Genomic DNA, 23,608 nt, shown 5'->3' on the forward strand with positions numbered 1-23,608 from the left:
TGAGCCCAGACCCGGACAAGCCGTCCGGAGTCCCGCTGGCCATGGAGAAGCGAGCGCTGCGGCTGCATCTTTTCCCGCTGCTGCTGCTGCTCTGTGGTAAGGGGAAATTGGGCCCCGGGGCCCTCCAGCCTCTCACGGCCGCGGGGCCGCGCACACTCTCGCCTTCCCCCGCTGCGCCTAGGTTGCGCACCTCCCCTTCCTTGGAGCTCAGAAGCGACGTGCGGTGATCCCAGAGCAGCCCCCAGGTTCTGCTGGATGGTCCTGGATCTCCCCGACATCAGAGGATCTGAGGGTTAAGGACCTGTGCAGCAGGGGAGGCGCGGGGTTTCCTGTGGGCTGCTGCGACGTCCCAGGCCTGGGGTACCATCTCCCTACCTGAGGGGGAGGTAGTGAGTTCCCCATCCTGATGAGTTGGTGCACACTGTAAGAGTGTGTGGGTTGGAGGACTCCTGACCTTGGTAGCGTTGGCCTTTCTGACAGCTTCTACCCGAGTTCTTTTCCAGAGAGAAAACAGACTCAGTGAGAAACATTGCTTACAAAATGGGAATCGATTAAATGAAAAACTTGTTTTGAAAAATCTTACTGAAGAAATTATCCAAGAGGGTGCGTTTACACGTATGCGTGTGTAATGTATGTGTATATATATATATATGTGTGTGTGTGTGTGTATGTGTGTGTGTGTGTGTGTGTATGTGTGTGTGTGTGCGTCTGATTTAAGGGCTTTGGTGGAGCTTCTAGGCAAGCGAGAGGGAAGCTGGTGATGGGGAGGGCCCTGGCTTGGGTATCAGTGACTCAGGATCTATCCACCAGGGCTGTTGCCTCTTGGGTTCTTTCTGCTTTTCTCTTCTGGCTGCAGCCTCCTTGGCTGTAAAATGAAAAGGTGGGCCTGTTTCCCCAGCATTTAAAATCTGGGATTCAATAAGTGAGGTGGGAAAGGGTGCACCAGGCTTAGGGGTGACTTTCCTTCTATTGAAGAGGTCTCTGTTCAGAATGGCTTTATCTCATGATCCAGAGTTGGAGCCAGGCTGGGGTGGATTTTTGTGTTAAAAGGGTGAAGGCATGTGACTACTTCCAGAAATCAGTATACCGATTTGGGATTTCAGCAGGCCTTCAATGCAAGGACCCTCTGATTGCAGTCTTGATCTTCAAGGTGGAAGGAAAATCCCCAGTTCATTCTGAGGGAACCTGAGGTTCTCCAGGCCACCTCCAGCATGAAATTGAAAAGGAGTGCAGTAAGAAACTATGAAAATCTTCCTCTTTAATATATCTGGGTCTTTTATGGACCCAGTCTCCAAGGTCTACCTTTTTGTCCTGTTTTGGTGGTTCCCACTGTCCACCTTGCCTAAGGGCCAGGTTCCCTAGTGGGGGCCAGGTCCAGCCTCTCACAGACCTGCCTGGTATTATCCTGGCCTGAGCAAAAGTCAGAGAGAGGCAAAATGTATTCATGGTCATAAGTAATTTGCAGAGGTGGGACCAAAATTCAATCTACCCTCTGGAAGGAAAGAGCTGAGTTTCCCAACTTCCAGGAATGGTGACCATCTGTGCTCTGGATCCTGACACATTGGTGACCTGAGCTGCCTTTAGGCTGCACAGAGTAGGAGTTTGGGGGCCTGCCCACCGCTGGGACTAGGGCCTGAATAAATAGTTCCTATTGACCAGCCAGTCATGAAGACCAGTTCTGAACAGGGAGGGTGCTGACTTGCAGTGTTTCTTTAAGAATTATAAAGCATTATTCAGAAAGCTGTTGGCACTGCACATGTCATGGGGGGTCTAGGAGGTGTCTACTAAGCAGGTAGCTACTATGGTGCCCAGCTCTTGCCCGGACTTTCTTGGTCTGGGTGAAAATCCTGCATCATAATTCCAACATCATAAGACACTTACTGGCCCTAAGCCTCAGTTTCTTGGACTACAATATGGATGCAGCTATAGCAACCTGTAGAGGGCTCTGTGGTGATCAGTTTGATTTGATTGAATTCTTCCCAATCCTCTTGTGCTGGACATGGGATTATGAAGAGAAAAGATTTATGCTTAAATAAGGGGCTGTGCCTAGCACATGTCCCTCATGAGGGCTCACATTCAGCACTAGAACATAGGACACCTAGTATGTGTATATGTCCCTGTGTGTGGACATATTACCATCATTTTTTTTTGGTACCATCCCTTTTGTCATTAATGAAAGTAATGGGCTGGGATTGTGGCTCAGCGGTAGAGCGCTTGCCTGGTATGGGCAGGACCTGGGTTCCTTCTTCAGCACCACATAAAAATAAAGGCATTGTGTTGTGTCCATCTACACGTTAAAAAAAAAAGTAATGACATCACTGTGACATCTGAGGTCATGTTACTTCTGCTGAGTCAATCCAAGGACACTTCTGGGTAGCAAGTAGCCTTGGGGACTTAAAAGTCTTCAAGGAGGTGGTTGGCTATCGATTTTTTTTTTAGCACTGGAGGTGTCTTGGAAATCGTCTGGTCCCACTTTTCATTTTATAGATAAGGAAACTGAAGTGGAAGGGTAAGGATGGAATTACCCAGATCAAAGGTACTGGGGGCAGAATTTCCCATATATCATATATATCATAGCCTCCTAAGGCCAATGTCCAAGGCCGACCACAGACACCTTTGATGCTGTCATCTGGTTACTGCAGAGGAGGATGAGAGCGCCTGGATCTCATTTCAAAATGACTGACCACAAAAGGCTTTTCTCTTGGAAATGCATCTGTTTGGCTGTTTATCATCCTTCAGCATCTGGAAGTCCCTGAGACCAAAAGATGCACAGGCCTCTGTGTTCTTTGTTTCCCTATGAACCTAACCAAAATGGATTTTTATTTTGATTCAGTTCCTGAGAACTTCACTGGTTCTCAGGACACACAGCCAAGTAGCCTGAGTGGAGTGACCCAGTTTTATGGGGTTTCAGGGTCCTGTGTCTTTACTCTGTTACTGTTATACTGGGTGGGTTGTGGGGTTGTGTAAGGGCCCCCTTAAACTCTGTGTGTATCAGATATGGTGTCAGAATGGGCCCCTGTGGAGAGTACTACAAGTGTCCCATGTGCCTGTCTTGTGTGGGCCTAGGGCATCTTCATAGCACTCTTGGTTAAGGAAGTTATGTCAGAACATCTGCTTGAGATACCTGCCTGCACATGGTCCTTAGTAGCACATGCACAACTGCCTGGGCCTGGCTCTTGCTGTGCCGACATGCAGGGATTCAGGAAGAGAGATTCCAGGGAATACAAAGGCCCTGGAATACATACAGCTTCTGGGTTGTATGGTGATTCTGGGATATATAGAAGTTATAGGGCATATGGAGGTTCTGGGGCTCAGAGAGATTCTGGGGTATGAGGAAATCCTAGGGTACACAAAGATTCTGGGGCACAGGCAGATTTGGGGGTATGTGGAGGTTCTGGGGTGTGTAAGTTTTGGAACACATCAAAATTCTGGAGCACGTGAAGGGTCTGGGGCACGTGGAAAATTGGGGCACATTAAGATTTAGGGTAATAATTGAGTCAGGCATATTGTAAGAGATCCCTCATCTTCTTAGATAGCTAGATGGCTTAATTGAGGTTTATAGGTCCATGGTGGAGGTGCTGGGCAATACCTGTTCTGACATGGGGGTGGAGGAAAATCAGTGCGGTCTTTGATCAGTCCCTTAGGGGTAGGGGGAGAACAAGAGCTCAGGGAGAGTGATGGTCACTGAAGGGTCACTGGTATTTATGGTATCTTGTCCCAGAGATCAGTTTCAGAGCATCATGGCTCATGCAAAGATCAGATATGGCCCTATGTTGGAGAAATGGTTTGCCAGATACAGCCATGATCTGGGTTGGCTGTGCAAATACCTATAAGGATTCAGATTCATTCAGACTTCCAGGATAAAGAGGAGGAAGGGGAAGGGGAGAGAGAGGAAAGGGAGATTGAGTAGGACCAGAGAGTGACAAGTGGGACTTGTCTGGCCAGTGCCCATTAGGATGGCAGGTGGAGCTCAGGAGATTGACCCAGGGTGCTGAGAGGGATCCCAACAGGGACTGATGAAGCCAGGCCAGGAATGAGGACAAGGGCTGCTTATGGGGAATAGCCTGTGGACTGTGAAAGCCTGAGGTGGGGAGCTCATCCTTGACCTTCAGGGAAAGGAGGCTTTTGGAACAAAGAGGCTTTAGGGAGAAAGGAGCACAGGCTGCCTTCACCATTGTCTGCCTCCATGTTGCCCTTGGGAACTGCGCTTCTCAGTCACTAATGCCCCAACGTGGATCAGAGCTGCCTTTCCACCACCAGGCTTGGCAGATGCAGCTGAGCAGGGGGCAGAGACTTGCTCAAGGCTTCTCTGGCTCAGAGGCTAACTCTGTATTTGGTCCTGGGAAAGTTGCTTTTCTTTTGGGTTTTGGTCTTCCTGTCTTTTAACTGGGATGGAACAGAGGCCAGATATTTTTTTCCCCAAGGTTCTTCCCAGGATAGATGCTGATCTGGATCCTGAAACTTGGTACACAGCCCAGCCTTCACAGGTACTTGAAATGTCTACTGGGAGAGAAGAAAAGGAAATGAAAATAGGGGAAGATGAGCAGGTACCATTGAGCTTGGAGCACCCAGAGCAAGGAGGCAAGCCTGGGATAGACCCTTGCTTGACAAATCAAGGATGGGAGTTGGGTGAGGGTGTCAGCCCAGACCAGGGATGACAGTCCACCTGGAGGTAACTCTGTGGGAAGTCAACGTGGCTCTGAATCTTGATCCCCACCATGTCTTACTGCGCAGGTCACTGTTCCTGTCTTAAGCACCTGTTCCTTCTGGTTGTTGTAGGTTGGTGGGTTGGGACACACTTAGAACAGGGCCCTGGGGTATACTGGTCAGTGCTGAGGGAGGTGGAGACTCAAGAGCTGAAGGGGAAAGGAAATGGGACAAGGTGCTACCAGTTGGGTGCCTCTGGTTCCATTTCCAGGTAGAGACATGGAAGCTTAGAGATGGAAGTGAGTGTGTCAAGGCTGAAGGGCAGAGCCCAGGTGAACATTCAGGATGCCTGGTTCCTGCCTGCTGTTCTCCATCCTCTCTGCCCTTACTGCTCAGAGTGTGGTCCTCAGACCTGCAGGCATGGCATCATCTGGAGCTTTTCTGACATTAGCACATTGGCCCTACCCCGGGCCTGCTAGAGCAGAATCTGTACAGCACAAGGTCACCAAGGAGGTGATGGGAGATGTGTTGCATCCATCACTCGTTATCGGTCTGGGAACATGGGAGTCAATTGGAGGGGAGCTTAACAAACGTGAGTTCTTGAGTCCTTATCTGAGGTTCTCAAACAACAGGCCTGAGTTGTGGCCTGAGTGGGTCTAGTGTGCAGCCTAGTAGGTATCTCTGTTCTATCTTGTGTGTTTGCAGAGAGATGGCAGTGCCCAGAGGAGCTGGAGTTGGGTCCCATAGCCTCAGGGCTTTGTGGATGGGCTTGTTCATGTGGTCCCCACCTGTCTCAGGGAGGAATAGCTTTATTCTACTTTCAAAATGCAGGATAATCATTTACTTCAAAGCTTTTCAGAGTCCAAAGCTGCGTTAAAATAGAACCCGGAGTCACCAACCTGCACAGAGAGGGCAGCTGCTGGAGCCCAGGAAGGGTTTGTAATAAAGGCAGTCTGATTTATGAAGGAGGAATGGTAGGCACCCCTGGGAGGGTGGGGGATAGCTGGAGGCTGGGGGAGCAGTGGTGGAAATAGAAAGCTGGATTCTGATGGTGTAAAGCCTTGACAGAGATTTTGTAGGTACACAATTATTAACCAGTGGAAACACCCAGAATCAGAATTACTCTTTGTTAAAAATGAGGTGATAATAGGCTAGCAAGGTGAAGGGACCTGCCCAGAGTCACACAGTGAGTTGAGGACGAGTGTGGACAAGGTCTCACCCTCTATTTTCCAGCCAGACTGGGCAGATGGTAGGTGGGATGGTCAAGCTTCAGAAGATTGTCAAACCCTCTTGCTGCAGAGATGACACAGGATTCTCTTGAAGGGATGCCAGCCCTGGACTTGGCAGTGCTTGACTGGGACTCCATGGTATGAAGGCTCTGAAGGCCTGTTTGGGCTCAGTGGGAGATTGCTGTGGATGAAAACTCACTCTGCCTTTCTGTTAAGCTTTAAATAGACTCCAAAGACCTGTCCATTCTGCTCCTGGCCTTAGGTCCACTTTTAAAAGTCATTTCTCATTCCCTTTTACCCAAACAACTGTGCACACCTTACCTCTTCTATACAGTGTGCACCCTGTTGCTGTGGGCACCTCTGCTCTGGTGCTGCTTAAGTTTTCTAAAGTCTTCCTGATTTTTTTTGTCTATTTGTTCTGTAAATTATTGAGAGAAGAATATTGAATTCTCCAACTATAATTTTGAATTTGTGTATTCTCCTTACAGTTCTGTTTTTTTAGTGTATTGCAATGCTGTTTTATTAAATACATAAATGTTTTAGATTGCTGTCTTTTTGTTGAATAAGCCTTTTTTTGTCATAAAAAGACCCTCTTTTTTTAAAAAAAATTTTTTAGTTGTTGATGGACTTTATTGTTTTTATTTTTTTTAAAAGAGAGAGAGAGAGAAAGAATTTTAATATTTATTTTTTATTTTTCGGTAGACACAACATCTTTGTTTTTTGTATGTGGTGCTGAGGATCGAACCCAGTGCCCCACGCATGCCAGGCGAGCGCGCTACCACTCGAGCCACAACCCCAGCCCTACTCTCTTTATTTTTTTGTGGTGCTGAATGAAGATGGAACCCAGTGCCGCATACATGCTTGGCGAGCACGCTACCATTGAGCCACAATCTCAGCCCCAGAAAAGACCCTCTTTATCTCTGGTAATATTGTTTGCTCCAAAGTATTCTTTGTCTACTACTGGTATAGCTGCTCCATCTTTCTTTTGATTTATAGTGGCATAGTCTATCTTTTCCTACTTTCTTCCTTTGAACCTATTTGAGTCTTTATTTCAAATAGAATTCCTGTAAGCAGCCTACAATTAAGTGTTGCTTTTTGATGTTATCTGACAATCTTTGCTTCTTAAGTGAATTATTTAGACAACTTATTTTGAAACTGATTATTAATATAGTTAAACTTACCTTTTTTTTGTGTGTGCTGGGAATTGAACCCAGGGCCTTATGCATGCAAGGCAAGCACTCTACCAACTGAGCTATATCCCCAGCCCAATATAGTTAAATTTAAATTTATCATTATGCTATAAGTCTTTTTCTCCTTTTCTCTTTTGGGCTTATTGTTTTTAACAATTACAGTGTATAGTTATTTATTGCAAATTGGTTGTAACTTTTTTGTTACTTTAACGGTTACTGTATTTATTATATTTTACCTTTATTTATTTGTTTTTTGTAGTTACTGGGATGGAATCCAGGGGGTGATCTACCACTGAGCTTCATTCCCAGCCCTTTCCATTTTATTTTGAGACTGAATCTCACTAAATTGCTGAGGTTGGCCTTGAACTTGAAATCATCCTTCCTTAGCCTCCCAAGTAGTTGAGATTATAGATGTGCACCACTGTGCCTGGCTAGTGGTTGCTTTAGAGTTTATGGTATGCATCTTTAACTTATCACAGTCTGTCTTTAAGTGACATATATCAATTTGTATATAACCTAAAAATCTGACATGTCTCCCTCCTGACTTGAAGCACTTGCTATCATACCTTTTACTTAAGTCATAAATCCTACAATACATTATTATTTTTGTTTTCACAGTCAGCTTTTAAATATATTTAAATATTTTTTTTTAAATTTTATTTGTTTTTTTTTAGGTGTAGATGGACACAACACAATGCTTTTTTTTTTTTTTTTTTTTTTTTAGAGAGAGAGAGAGAGAGAGAGAGAGAATTTTTAATATTTATTCTTTAGTTCTGGGCGGACACAACATCTTTGTTGGTATGTGGTGCTGAGGATCGAACCCGGGCCTCACGCATGCCAGGCGAGCGCGCTACCGCTTGAGCCACATCCCCCTTAAATATATTTAAATATTGAGATACAAAATTTATATATTACATAGTTACAATTTCTGGTGCTCTGCTTTCCTTGGAATATGTCTATATTTGCTTCTTCTTATATAGTTTTTTTTTTTTCTCCTTGAAGAATACTCCAAACCTTATTTGTGGTTAGGTGTTTTCTTTTGACTTTTTTTTTTTTTTTATTACCGGGGATTGAACTCAGGAACACTCAACCACTGAGCCACATCTCCAGCCCTATTTTGCATTTTATTTAGAGACAGGGTCTTATTGAGTTTTTAGCGCCTTGCCATTGCTGAGGCTGGCTTTGAACTTGTGATCCTCTTGCCTCAGTCTCCTGAGCTGCTGAGATTACAGGTGTGGTCCACGGCACTGTTATTCTTTTAACTTTTGTATGTTTGAAAAAATTTTGTATTTTACTGTAAAAAACCCCTCAACTTTATTGGGATGTAATTAATATACTATACAATTTGCCCATTTAAAGTATACAAGTCAATGTCTCTTAGTTCGTTCATAGAATTTTGCATTCATCACTACAATAAATTTTAGGGCATTTTCATCACCCTCCCCAAATAATTCCCACATTCATTTGCAGCCATTTATTTGAACCTCCTTCTCCTTAAGCAATCACTATTTTTCTTTCTCTATATATTAACCTGTTCTCTACATTTCATATAAATGGAATCAGGATATAGTATTTTGTGATTAACTTCTCTCACTTAATATTTTTAAGGTATTCATGTTTTAGCATCGTCAGTACTTCTTTCTCTGTGGACAAAAACTTCCATTACTTCATGGACAAATAATATTATGCAGTTCTATCTATATTGTATCTATGTCCGTATACCACATTTTATTTATTTGTTAGTTGATGGACATTGGACTATTTCCACTTTGGGCTCCTACAAACAATGCCGCTTAAACCTTTATATAAAAACTGTTGTGTGAACATGTGTGAGATACATTTAGAAGTAGATTGCAAGATCACCGTAACTCTATGTTTACATTTGAGAAACTGCTAGAACATTTTTAAATATGGCTGCATCATTTTGCTTTCTCATCAATAGTACATGAAGATTCCAATTTCTGCACATTCTCACCAACACTTGTGTTCTACTCCAGGCCTGTAAAGGATCCACGCCTATTTAGTAATCCCCAAGAGAGAACTTGGAGGACTCAGTGGAGAGGTTTTGGACATTTTATTACTTAATCACTCCTTGGCAGTGACCAGCCAGGAAACAGTGGAGGGCTACAGGGGAAAAAATGTAGGCTGGATTTCATGCCCACTGTGCAAGTGGCTTTCTTCAGATGTTTTATGAGTGCATTCTTTTACTTTACAACCAAGGTCACTCTGTTCATATTCTTTCCCAGGAAGTGCATATAAGGGAAGTGGCCAGCTCCCCCTATCCATTTCCTCATTACCATATTCTTTTTAAAAAAATATTCTCTTTTTTATTGATTAAAAAATATGACAGCAAAATGCATTACAATTCTTATTACACATATATACCACAGTTTTTCATATCTCTGTATATAAAGCATATAATTTGTGTCTTCATACTTGCTAATCCCCTGCCTCCTCCCATTCCCTCCCTCCCCTCTTCCTTATCTAGAATTCATCTAATCCTCCCATGCTCTCCCTCCCTACTCCACTATGAGTCAGCCTCCTTATATCAGAGAAAACATTCGGCATTTGTTTTTTTGGGATTTGCTAACTTCACTTAGCATTATCTCCTCCATCGCCATCCATTTACCTGCAAATGCCAAGATTTTATTCTCTTTTATTGCTGAGTAAAATTATATTTTGTATATATGCCACATTTTTTCTTATCCATTCATCCAGTGAAGGCATCTAGGTTGGCTCCACAGTTTAGCTATTGTGAATATTGCTGCTATGAACATTGATGTGGCTGTGTCCCTGTAGTATGCTGTTTTAAACTCCTTTAGGTACAGTCCGAGGAGAGGGATAGCTGGGTCAAATGGTGGTTCCATTCTCAGATTTCCAAGAAATCTCCATACTGCTTTCCATATTGGCTACACCAATTTGCAGTCCCACCAGCAATGTATGAGTATACCTTTTTCTCCACATCCTCACCAACACTTATTGTTGTTTGTCTTCATAATAGCTGTCATTCTGACTGGAGTGAGATAATATCTTAGAGTAGTTTTGATTTGCATTTCTCTAATTGCTAGAGATGATGAACATTTTTTTTCATATATTTGTTGATTGTATCTCCTCTTCTGAGAAGTATCGGTTCAGGTCCTTGGCCCATTTGTTGATTGGGTTAATTGTTTTTTTGGTGCTTAGCTTTTTGAGTTCTTTATATACCCTAGAGGAGTAAAAATTTGCTCCCAAGATGTAGGCTCTCTGATCACCTCACAGATTGTTTCTTTTGCTGAGAAGAAATTTTTTAGTTTGATTCCATTTCATTTATTAATTCTTGGTTTTAATTCTTGCACTATAGGAGTCTTATTAAGGAAGTTGGGGCCGTATTCTTTTTAGAGGCATTTTATTTCATGGCAGGCTTTCTCAGGTTCTCATTACTGATTAACCCAACAACTTGTTATTGTCTTTTAAATTATATTCATTTTTGTATATCTAAAGTGATATTTCATTGTAGTTTTGATTTCTGTTTCCTTGGTGATAATGATATAGATCATCTTTTCATGTGCTTTTTGGCCATTTGTATATCATGGAGTAGTTAAAGTTCTTTAAATATTATTATATATACAAGTCTCCTATCAGACTTGATTTTAATGCATTTTTCTCTATTTTGTGAGTTGTTTTTCACTATTTTGATGGCTTCCTTTGAGGCAAAACATTTTCAAACTTTGATGCAGCCCCTTTATTTTTTTTCTTTTGTTGTTTGTTCTTTTGATGTCATACACGAAACAGCTCAGTGTTGTACAAGAACACAGAGACTGACTCCTGTATTTTCTTCTAAAAATTTTCATAGTTTAGCTCTACATATAGGTCTGTTGTCCATTTGAGTTAATTTTTACATATGATGTGAAGAAGGTGTCCAACTTTTTATTCCTTTGTATGTATATATCCAGTTGTTTCAGGACCATTGTTGAAAAGATTGTTCTTTCCATAATGAATTGTCTTGGTGACCTTGTAGAAAATTGATTTGTCATAATGTATGGGATTATTACTGGACTCTCAATTCTATTTCATTGATCTATAGGTGTAGCCTTATGCCAGTACCACACTGTGTTGATTACTATAGCTTTGTTGTAATTTGGGAAATTGGTACCTGTAAGTTCCTCTTTTTCAAGGTTGTTTTGGGGTATTTTGGGTCCCTGGTATTTCCATATTAATTTTAGCATGAGTTTATCAATTTATTGCAGAGGGCTAGCTGTGATTTTAAATTTGTGGGTTATTTTAGGTAATATTGACATCTTAATAACACTAAGTGTTCCAATTCATGAACATAGGCTATTTTTCCATTTATTTAGGTCTTATTTAAAAATTTTTAACATTTTTTATTTTTTGGAAGTGGTTGGAAACAATACCTTTATTTTATTTATTTATTTTTATGTGATGCTGAGGATTGAACCCAGGGCCTTGCATGTGCTAGACTAGTGCTCTACCGCTGAGCCACAATCCCATTCCTTTACTTAATTTCTCTTTACAATGTTTTACAGTTTACAAAGTATAGATTTTGCCATTTTTAATTAAATTTATAACCAATAATTTAATTTTTTATTGTATTATAATAAAGTTATTTTTAAATTTACTTTTTGGATTGTTAATGTATATAAATACAATTTATTTTGTGTATTGATTTTGTATTCTGCAACTTTGCTGAATTAGTTTATTATTTCTAACAGTTTTATTTGGTGTGGATCCTTTAGCATTTTCTACAAATAAAATCATGATATTTGTGAATGGAGATAGTTTTACACTTCCCTTTCCAATTTGGATGACTTTTATTTCTTTTCTTGCCTAATTGCTCTGGATAGAACTTCCAGTACTATGTTTAATAGAAGTGGTGAAAACAGACATCCTTGTCTTTTCTTGATTTTAGGGGAAAATTCACCACTGAATATGATGTTAACTCTGGGGTTTTCATATGGTCTTTATCATGTTGAGGACATTCTATTCTTTCCTTAATTTGTTGTGTATTTTATTTTTATAAGGAAAAATCATTTGATTTTTATCAGATGCTTTTTATGCATCAATTGAGATGATCATGTGTTTTTTCCCCCTTCATTCTATTAATATGCTGCATTATGTTGAATTACCTTCTTATTTGCTTTTTTTTTTTTTTTTTTTTTTTTGGTGCTGGGGATTGAACTCAGGGGCACTCAACCACTAAGCCACATCCCCAGCCCTATTTTGTGTTTTCATTTAGAGACAGTATCTCATTGAGTTGCTTAGCACCCGATGAGCTGAGGCTGGCTTAGAACTCGTGATCCTCCTGCCTCGGCCTCCCGAGCTACTGTAATTACAGGCATGTGCCATTGTGTCCAGCTACCTTCTTATTCTTTTTTTTTTTTTCAGAATGGCAGCTATTATGAATACAAACAACAATAAGTATTGGTGAGAATGTGGGGAAAAAGGTTCATTCATACATTGCTGGTGAGGCTGCAAATCAGTGCAGTCAATATGGAAAACAGTATTGAGATTTCTTGGAAAATTGGGATTGAAACCACCATTTGACCCAGCTATCCCTCTCCTCAGTCTATACTTGGACTTAAAAGCAGCATATTACAGGGACTGTGCTTTTTATCTGTTACAGAATTCACTCTGTTAGTGTTTGTTGAAAATTTTTACATCTGTGTCCCTAAGAGACATTGGTCTGTGCTTTACTTTTTTTGTGATATCTTTGGCTTTGACATGAGGATAAAACTGGCAGTGTAGAATGAGTTGGAATGTGGAAAAGTAAGGTTGCCTATTCTATTTTCTGAAGAGTTTGTGAATGGTTTATACTAATTCTTCCTTAAATATTTGGTAGAATTCACTAGTGAAGTGATCTGTGGAAAGTTTTAAAATTACTGATTTAGCCTCTTTATTTGCTATAGATCTATTCAGACTTTATTTATTCTTGAGTTAATTTCAGTAATTTATGTCTTTAATAGTTTCCTAGGGCTGTCATTAAGCATTATAAACTGGGTGATTAAAATAACATAATTTCTTTTCTTAGAGTTCTGGCAGCTAGGAGTCTAAACTCAAGGGACTTGCAATACTGTGCTCCTTCCTTGCCTATTCCTAGCTTCTGGTGGCCCCAGGCACTCCTTGATTTGTTGCATTACTCTGATCTCTGACTCCATCTTCCCATCACCATCTTCTTCTTGAGTGTCTTCACATCATCTTCCCCTGGTGCATGTTTGTCTCTGTGTTCATATTTCTCCTTTTCATTGATATGAGTTGTATGGATTAGGGCCTACTTAAATGGCCTCATTTCAATTGTATTATTTCTGCAAAGAACTTATTTCCAAATAAGGTCACATTCTAAGGTGCTGGAGGTTAGGACTTCAACATTTTTTTCCCCCAGGGGACACAGTTTGATCCAATACAATGTCTTACTAGGAAATTTTCCACTTCATGTATGCCAGTTTGTTGACATATAGTTTTCATTAATATTTGCCTATAATTCTTTATTTTTGTTGTTGTTGTTTCTGGAAGGTAGCTAATATGGTGTTATCTGACTTTCATTCCTGATTTAGTAATTTGTTGTTTCTTTTTTTTCTAGCTGAAGTTTTTGTCAATTTGCTGATCTTTCTTATTTATTTATTTATTTATTTATTGGTATCAGGGGTTGAACTCAGAGGCACTTGTCTGCTGAGCCACATCTCTAGCCCTATTTTGTATTTTATTTAGAGACAGGGTCTCACTGATTTGCTTAGTGCATCACTTTTGTTGAGGCTGGCTTTGAACTCATCATCCTCCTGTCTTAGCCTCCCAAGCCACTGGGATTACAGGCGTGTGCCACTGCGACTGGCAATTTGCAGATCTTTTAAAAGAACCAGTCTTTCCTTTTGTTGATTTCATTTATTATTTTTCTGTTTTCTACTTCATTAATTTCTCCTCTGATCTTATTTCCCCCCCTTTGTTCTGTTCTCTTTAGACTTAGTTTGTTCTTTCTCCTGTGTGGTAAGGTAAAAGGTCACATAATTGATTTGAGGTCTTTTTTTTTTTTTTAATGTAGATGTTTGCTGCTGCATTTTCTCCTCTAAATATTTCTTTAGCTGAATCCTTCTAAGTTTTTGTATATTGTGTCTTAATTTTTATTCATATCAAAGTATTACCTAGTTCCTGTTATGAAATCTTCTTTGATCTATTGGTTATTTAGGAATGTGTTATTTATTTTCTATATTTTTGCGAATTTCCCCAACTTCTTTCTGTTTGTGATTTCTGATTTTAATTCTGTTGTGGTCAGAGGCATTGTATGATTTCAATATTTTAAAATTTATTAGATATTTTTAAAATAAGTTTCACATCATTTTTGTTTTTCTGTTCTACTTTTACTGCAGAGAGATTAATTAGGTCTTTAACCTGTGTTTCATAAGGGCCCAGTCTTTACCAGTGCTGTTTTTCTGCCTCATTTGCATTCAAATTTCTATCAGTTGCCACTCTCTTTCAGTCTGAAGAAATTCCTTTGGTATTTTTTTTTAATTGGGTGCTGGGGATTGAACCCAGGACTTCATGCATATTAGGCAAGCAGTCTATACTGGACTATAACTTCCTTTAGCATTTCTTGTAACATTAGTTTGTTATTGATGCTATTGCTTTGTTTTTCTGAGAATATCTTTATTTCATTTTAATTTTTGGAAAGATACTTAGCTGAATATAATTTTTTTGAAAATTTTTTATTGGTTCTTTTTAGTTGTACACAATAATAGAATCCATTTTGACATAATTATACACACATGGAACATATCTTATTCTAATTCAGATCTGATTACCTCTCCTTCCTATCTCTTTACCTTCCCCCTGCTCCCTTCTCTTTATTGATTTTTCTTCCATTTACCCATATTTATTACTGTTATTTTTTTAAAAAAAGATGTGTTCTTTTTAGATATACATGACAATAGAGTGTATTTTAACATTATACATACATGGAGTATAACTTATTCTAATTAGGATCCCTGAATATAAAATTCTTGATTGACAGTTTTTTTAAAGCACAATATGTCACCCCACTGCTTCTGGGCTCCATGGTTTCTTCTAAGAAACTAGCTGTCAATCATGTTGGGGTTCCCTTGAATGAATCTTTTTTCCTGTTCTCAAGATATTTTTATGTCTTTCAAAATTTTTACTATTTATGCTTTTTACTTTGCTATTTATACTTCACTATTCTTACTTTGCTATTTATACTTCTTGGGCTTTGCAGAGAGTTAGTTGACAGTCTAATGAATTTACAATTTTGCTCCAAGTTTTGCCAAAGACTAGAACCTTGGAAAGTTCCCTCTTCAGTCTCTCTGGAGGGGTGCAGCCTTGGGCATATGAACAGTCTGACAGATTATCTGGAATGAATGGCATTTTAAAAAACTGCCAGGCTTCCTTGGATTCTGCCTTGGAGCAGTGTGGCTTATAGGTCAGCTAGTGCTTAGTTAGAAGTTGTGCTTATACCCCATGAGTCAGTAAGGCCCTACCTTCAGCCAGTGGATCTGAGTATAACTTGGGGAGTGCTTTCCTGTCTTCCTCACATCTTGCCTTGCTGGGTCCTGAACGGTGCAGCTCATGCAGTGCACACCTCTTAGGACCTGTGGGGATGAGTGGTGTTCCAGGAGGGTTCTTTCCTGGTTCTTTCTGTTAAACTTCCACTTGGTCTAGCATTTCGTTTGTTGTTTTTGTATAGTGGATCCACCAGCCTCTCTTAATGCCTTATTACTAAAACTCCCTTGTTTTTTGACAATGACCTTAGGTATATGCTGGTGCTCTGTTCCAAATATAGTTAGTCCTCTTTGCCAGAGATGTGGAGATAATCTGTCCTTAACCTCTGGGCAAGACCTTGGTGCTACCATACTGAACTTGGGGTTGAGACAGTAACCTGTTTCTATCAGAGTGACATCTCTGTTCTATGAGAAGGCACTGGATTGTAGTTCCTGGTCTCCTTGGCTTGCTTTCCCATTGCGAACTCTGTGCCCTACCTGTGAGCTGGTAGTATCATTGGCTTGCCATGCCTGGGGCAGAGCCTCCACTGGATAGGAAGGGAGTACCTGTCATCCTGGCCTCATCTGCCATAATAAAGAGACCTCCTATGACATGGAGCTCAGGGGAATATGCATTTGCCCCTTTTAGGGTGAAACAGCAGCCCTAGACTTGGAGCTGGAATAGAGAGGATCCTCTTCCACCATATTTGTACCCACTTGGAGCAGAGCCTTTATAACTGGAACTGAGAATCGGTGGGAGCAGGTTGTGGCTTAAATCACAGGCTCACTGTTCTGAGATGTAAAGGTTTTCCTAAATAATGTTCTCCATTTGATATATGCCACATATGGGAAGGCTGCACCTGCTGGTGACACTTTTTATTTTTTTATTTTATTTTATTTTTTAAATTTTTATTTTATTTATTTTTTTTGATGACACTTTTTATTGAGGCAATACTTAGTTGTGAGCTACCCATCTTTCTTGGAAGGTGGGTTGTGATTTTTTTTTTTTGAGAGAGAGAGAGAGAGAATTTTTTAATATTTATTTTTTATTTTTTCGGTGGACACAACATCTTTATTTTATTTTTATGTGGTGCTGAGGATTGAACCCAGCGCCCCCCGCATGCCAGGCGAGAGCACTACCGCTTGAGCCACATCCCCAGCCCTGGGTTGTGATTTTATGAGGACTTCAGTCATGGTTCCTCCCTCTAGAAAGGGCCTGAATTTGCTTCTGCTGGATCCTGTCCATGATTAGTTTAAGACGACGTGTAAGTTGGGTTTTCCCTGGGTAGATCCAGGTCATGTGAATGTGGGCTGTGAATCCACAAGAAGGTTGGTCTGCGTTGTATCTTCTCAGAGGGGGTTCCTCCTTTTCTGCCCATGCCCAGGTACTACTCCTCCAAGTTGGCTGAAGGTGAAGTTATTTCTAGCTAATTTCCTGCTAGATGTCAGTTACTGGGGGCCTTCCATTACACCTCCATCTCGGGCTTCATCTGTCCCATTTTCTAGATTGGGCAGACACATTCAGGGCAAAAACAATCCCATGGTTCTGGGTTCCACTCCATCTAGTCTTTGGCTTGACGATTCTTCCCATCTCGTCATTTTGATGATTTTATGAGTATACTATTTATATTTTATCCAGGGCTTTTGGTTGTTGTCAGCAGGAAGTGGGTCTACAGAGCTGCCATATACCTGGACATAAGGATACGTTGAGGCTTGGATAGGCTTTAAACAATTCCATATTGCTGCTGTAGATGGCATCCAGCAGAAGCTGTGGGTCATGGCCAGATCTCAGGGTCATCCAGGCTGCCTGTAACAAGTGTAGGATTTTGGTTGGATGATGTGGCCTCTTTGATCTTGTTTTTATGGAAAAAAAGACACACTTTGAGGTGACTGTGTGACACCAGCTGGGTCATACTCCTGTGACTTCAGTGTGGACTTCACTGACCACTGGTGGGTGGGGGAAAGCCATTCTCTATCCGCTCCTGCCAGTGAAATGTGGGGAGGAAAAAAGGGGCAGGACTGACTGTCCAGGGCACTGATTTCTCTGCTGGGCATCAGCTACTTTGTCCACAGTTCACTTTGCTTTGACCACTGGGATCCTGGGCTCCTTTTTTAAAATATATATTTTTAATTTTTTAGTTATAGATGGACACAGTATCTTTATTTTGTTTATTTATTTTTATGTAGTGCTGAGGATTGAACCCAGTGCCTCACATGTGCAAGGCAAGTGCTCTGCCACTGAGCCACACCCCAGCCCTGGGCTCCTTTTATTTACTGAGTAAACACTGCCAGGAATCTCCCAGGGCCACACTTGAGCTGAGGATAGAGGAGAAACACACCATGTGCACGTGCACACACACACACACACACAGACACAACAGACATGTACACAGATACACACTCTGGCACACACACACACAGACATGTAGTCACAGATACACATATAGACATGCACACAAAGACACACAGACATACACATAGATACACACAGAGACACATGGACACATAGAGACACATATACAAATGCACATGGGCTCAGACACACAGACACATAGACACAAACACATGGACACACAGATACACACAGACCTATGCAGACACACACATACACAGACACACAAACACAGATACATAGACACACATAGACATACAGTCACAAACACACAGATATGTAGACATGGACATATCTGGGCTATTACATGAGCTGAGCCTGCAGATGTGCTGGTGGGACAGGTGAACATGGGGATGATGAGCATCTAGATGCAAGAAAACACAGAGGGCCAAGATGCTGTGTGTTCTGGAAGAGAGAGGATGCCGAGCCCTAAGCCAATAGGCTGTGCTGGGGAAATGCAGCCAGTCTCTGTCCCACTGTCTGCCTGCAGGTGGCAGGGGCCCACAGCTGAGCCAGGCCTGTGTGCATACCCTCCTGCCCCACCTTGTGGTTCCTTGGGGTCTTGGGATGTGGTGGGTGTTAGGGAAGCTCCCATGGACAGAAAGGGCATTCCCACACAGGCCCTCTGGTATATCCACTGGTACCTGTCTGCCTGTTGTTTTTCACTCACGATGACCCCTGTGCAATCTTCCTCTTGTGGGTGGAGGTGAGGTGAGCATTCCAGTTCCCTCAAGTCTGTGAGCCCAACACCTCAACCCTACCTGTGGTCCCAAGCCTTTGTACTAGAACTTAGGGGGTCCCAGAACTTTCCCTGGCATGAAAATGGGGAGGGATGTGGCCTCCTTTGTGGTGGCTGGGGTACTGTGGTCTGATGGAGTAGGTTGCTGTACAGAATATGATCTGGGCTGTATCCCCCATTTCCATATAGAGGTGATTTATCAAACACCCTTTTGGTGCCCAGTTGAGCTACAAAACAGAGAATACAGGATCTTGACATACTTGCCTTCTGGGAAAGTAACATTCATTCATTCCCCTGACAGGTTTTTGCTAAAGGAGGGGAAAGCAGTGAGAAATTTACAGAACCACCAGTAACAAAGGCTTCAAAAAGATGGGTCTTCTGTGGGCACAGCACTTAATTTAGCAAACTCAACAGCCTCATGGGCCTGTTTCCCTCTTTAGAGATGGGGAAACTGAGGTAGAGCTCCTAAGCAGTGAGGCTGTGTGAGGTAGATCTATCCCATTCCAGTCTGGAGTCTCTTTCCTGCTCCCTTCCACGGTCTCTCCTATAACCCAACACTGGTTGCCAGGACACAGACAGCAGGGCCACACACACACACACACACACACACACACACACACACACTCCAGGGCACATACACGTGGACTCTCCTTTGATTATATGATAACGTGCAAAGAAAGGGTTGGGTGAAGGTGAAGGAAGTTTAGGAGCTGGTAGGTCCTTCACCAGGAAGTGGGATGACCATGATGTGGGATGGGTCCTGGGGGATAGGAGGTCCCTGCATAGTGGAAGAGAGGATGTTCCTGATGGAAAGTGTGGGTTGAATTTGCAAAGTTGGAGGGGATGAGATATTTTTTGGGAAGATGCTGGGAAGGCCAACTGGAAAATCCTGGGGTAAGGAGCTGCCTCAGACTCAGGTCTCCTTAAATCAGAGTCGGGCTTGTACAGGGTTGGTGGTCCTTATGAGCTCAGAACTCTGCTGCTTCTACAGGCCATGGGGTGGTCCCCATATCTCAGATCCCTTCTCAGAACTGTTACAGGTATCCACCATGCCTAGGTTGGAGCTGGAGCCTCCTGGCCATTACTGATGTGCCTAGGACCCCTCCTCACCTCGGGAGGACTCTCACTGCTGCTTGCTCCCTGCATCATTGCAGTGATGAAGAGGCAGACTTGCCTCCTGGGTGGGTCTCCTTTTTGGGAGAGAGGAGATCAGGGCAGAGAGAAGAGTTGCTCGCCTATGAGGGGACATCAGGAGGTGCTGCGAGAGGTTGTGCTTGCCAGAGTCCCTGGGGCACCCCCCGTGTTAGCCAGTTGAATTCTCATGCTGTCCTCTTCCCAGGTGGGTGTGCCCGAGTGTGCGGCTGCAATGAGACCCGGATGCTGGAACGGCTGCCTCTGTGTGGGAAGGCCTTCGCAGACATGATGCAAAAGGTGGACGTCTGGAAGTGGTGCAACCTGTCTGAGTTCATAGTGTGAGTGCCCTGAGAGGTCTGGTACCCTGACCCACACTGCTCATGGCCCCACCTACACCCTGCCCTGGCCCTCAGTCCCTCCCATGGCTCTGTCCTTTGCCCTACCCACAGCTCACCACAAACCCACCTACACACTCTGTCCACTAGCTGCCCAGGGCCCTGCCCACCCACAGGCCTGGTTCGCAGATGCTCCCATAGGTTTGCGGGCAGTTGTCGTTGGCAGTATTTCTGGGCAGCAGTTCCATGGACAGATCTGGAGTCCTGAGAGTTACAGAATGTTGTTCTCATCACATCAAGATGCCAGGCACTTTCGAGAGAAAGGATTTTTTCAGAGTAGTGTTAGATGATTTTCCTGTCCCAAATCACATGGTGGAGCAGAGTGGGTGGGCAGTGGAAATTGGGACTTCTGTGGGGGGGTGTCAAAGGATTTGCCCATGGACCTGGCTGTTGAGGTGCTCCTAGAGCCTGGGCACATCCAGGGGCTGCATTATGTCTGAGGCTCCAGAGGGTTACCTAGGAAGGCACAAGTGTATGGCTTGTGTTTCAGCCTTGGTGCTGTAACTCAGCCTGGGATGAGTCAGGAGCCTGGTGGAATCAGTCAGGAGTCTGGTTGGGTGACTCAACCCAGGTTTCTCCACACTGCCTAAGAAAGAGTAGCTCAGGAGGGACCTTTGTGAGATGCAGACTCGGATGTTGTTCTGTGCAGGAAGCTCCTTGCAGGAAGAGGCCCCTTCCTGTTGATGGGACAGGTCAGCCACTCTCTCTTGGAACAGTACAGAAAGGAGGAGGTGGGCCTCCTGTTGCCTGACCCCCTGGGAAAGTTGAGCCAGGACCCTCCTTCTCCTGTGTCTGTGGTGCATCTGCAGCACAGGCGTGGGAAAGTGCTGCTCTGTGTGGGAGCTGCCGGCTCTTGGCAGGTGTCCACCCAGCTTCCTCCAGAGCATCTTGAATGGATGGCTGCCATTGTCAGCCCTGAAGATCCTAACAGCAGGATGGTCACCACCTTCAGAGGCTGCTTACCAAATTCCAAGTCAGGTGGCTATTGGAAAATCCTTATATACACCAGGCTGAACTCTAGGTCCAGTGAGCCATGGTCCTTAGTCACCCTCAAGAACTGACTAGAATCTGCCTACTGGATAGGCAAGGTTCATCATGGGTGGTTTGCTGAGAGCCATTCCCATGTATTTTAGTCAGCTTTTTCGTTGCTGTGACTAAAAGACCTGGTCAGAACAATTTTAGAGGAAGAAAAGTTTATTTGAGGTCTCAGTCCATAGAAGTCCGGCTCCATTCCTTGGGGCTCCAGGTGAGGCTGAACATCACAGTAGAAGAGTGTGGCAGAAGGAAGCAGCTCACATGTTAATCAGAAAGCAGAGAGACTCCCCTCGGCAGATACAAATACATATCCCAAAGGCATATCCCTCTAGTGCCCCACTTCCTCCAGCCATACCCTACCTGCCTTCAGTTCTCACTCAAGTAATCCCATCAAGTGATTAATTCCCCGATTGGGTTAAGGCTCTCACAACCCAATTATTTCCCCTCTGAACCCTCTTGCATTGTCTCACATGTGAGCTTTTGGGGGGAATACCTCACATTTAAAGCATAACACCATGTTTGATCACATGAACAGGGAACCCCCTGGAGATGCATGTTTCCTGCCAGGTGGGGGGGCAGAGAAAGGCAGCTTCTCAGCAGGAGACCCAGGTGGCTGGGTCTCACAGGTCTGATACTCCCAGTTGCCACTTGGTATATGAGAGCAAGTTGAACTTGATGAGAAGGCTACTGGCCCTGGCCTCAGACAGACCCTACTTTTGGATCCCAGGGTGTCCCTGGATGATGAGGGCCTTGCAGGTCCATGTGGCTGTGGCCCAGGTACCTTTTGGCCCTGGAAAAGCAGCAATTGGCATGTCCTCTGGGCAGACTAGGGTGGTGCTGGGTGTTGGGGGCTGGGCCCAAACCTTGGGTTCTAGGAGCTCAAGTCCTCAAGGGGGCAGGAGACACAGACAGAAGGGCCTAGATATAGATGACCCAGGTAGCTGGGAGTATGGAAGTGGCTTCCAAGGCCACACTTTGAGTTGCTGTCCAAGTAGGACGGGGCCTGGAACATTTCCCACCTGTCCTGTTGGCCTGGGGTCAGGGCAGGCATGAGGGGGCCTGGGGAGCATTGTGATCTCACTTTCTGCCTTTGCAGGTACTACGAGAGTTTCACCAACTGCACTGAGGTGGAGACTATTGTTGTGGGCTGTTACTGGCCCAATCCACTGGCCCAGGGCTTCATCACTGGCATCCACCGGCAGTTCTTTTCCAACTGCACAGTGGACAGGACCCACTGGGAAGACCCCCCAGATGAGGTGCTCATCCCACTGATCGTGGTGCCTGTCCTGTTGACTGTGGCCATGGCTGGCCTGGTGGTGTGGCGCAGCAAACGCACTGACCAGCTCCTGTGAGAGCCCATTAGTCAGAAGACCATGTCAGACAAGCTGGAAGAATGTTCCTGGGGCTGCGAGAGCTGGTGGATGGATGCCGTTACTGTCTGGTCTGCTCTGGCTGCATCCCACTCCATTCTGACTGATAGTCCCTGGTGACTGGCCTGTTGCCTGACTGGGACTCAGGCTGCCCTCTCAAGCTCTTCACTCTTCCTTGGGCCAGTGAAAGAAAGTGACAAACCCAGGACTTGTGTGCTGGGCCTGGAAATCATCCTCTGCTGAACCCTTCACTCCCCTGTGCTAGGTCACCTTGTCTCTAGCCATTTCCTCTCAGACTCCCCATGTCAGCCTCAGCCCTGGACCTAACTCCTCTTCAGCTGTGACCCTGACCCCATCTCCTGCCCAACCCTGGCCCCCGACCATACCCATATAGAAAGGGTAGGTGAGAGCATTTGGCAGATGTTATGTGCTGTGGAACCCTGAGTCCCTCCTGGTGGGGAGCCCAGACAGATCCACTGCTAGAAAGACTGAGGAGTGAGAGAGACTGGGGATCCCCAGGAGCCACGTGCAACCTGCAGATCTGCCTGTTTCTCTGTTTTGGTTCTGAAGCTGGTGTGGGTAGAGTGGGGCTGTGGGGACAGGGCCTTCCTTCTATGCTGGGGCTGGGTGGGGGGGCTTTCTTCCCATGGGGCTCCCTGAAGAGTAAGGAACCCTGAAAGGGAAGTCTACATGCTAATGTTCTCTGTCTGCTGCTGTCTGCTATTTTTGAGTAAAGAGTCTCCCTAAGTCTGGCATTTCTGACTTTATTTCAGGGTATTTAAAGAGTTAGTGGCTGATATCCAAAATCTCTAAAAATCTTTGAAATCTCTGAGGTCTTGTCTGAAAGTTTTTTTATGGTTGGGTGTGTCTTTAGTAACTTCAGTCAGCCGAGGTTTTTGCACTGCTGTGTTTAGAGCCATGGGGAAGACCAAGACCTATGAGGCACAATCCAGCCCCCAAGAGTCCCTTCACTTGTAGGGGAGGCAGATACGCCAGCCCT

The 23,608-nt window shown here is 43.7% G+C and overlaps 1 protein-coding gene across 1 annotated transcript; it reads left to right on the forward strand.

The window, feature by feature from the left end:
• On the forward strand, nt 1-23,225 carry Ramp3 (receptor activity modifying protein 3). Its single transcript, XM_026399487.2, has 3 exons — nt 1-96; nt 20,014-20,146; nt 22,335-23,225. The coding sequence occupies exons 1-3, from the start codon at nt 42-44 to the stop codon at nt 22,588-22,590; spliced, it is 444 nt and encodes a 147-aa protein (XP_026255272.1). The 5' UTR covers nt 1-41; the 3' UTR covers nt 22,591-23,225.
• The last annotated feature ends 383 nt before the right edge of the window (nt 23,226-23,608 follow it).

This window comes from Urocitellus parryii, chromosome 3 (assembly GCF_045843805.1).
Source record: "Urocitellus parryii isolate mUroPar1 chromosome 3, mUroPar1.hap1, whole genome shotgun sequence".
In the NCBI taxonomy this organism is placed as follows: domain Eukaryota; kingdom Metazoa; phylum Chordata; class Mammalia; order Rodentia; family Sciuridae; genus Urocitellus; species Urocitellus parryii.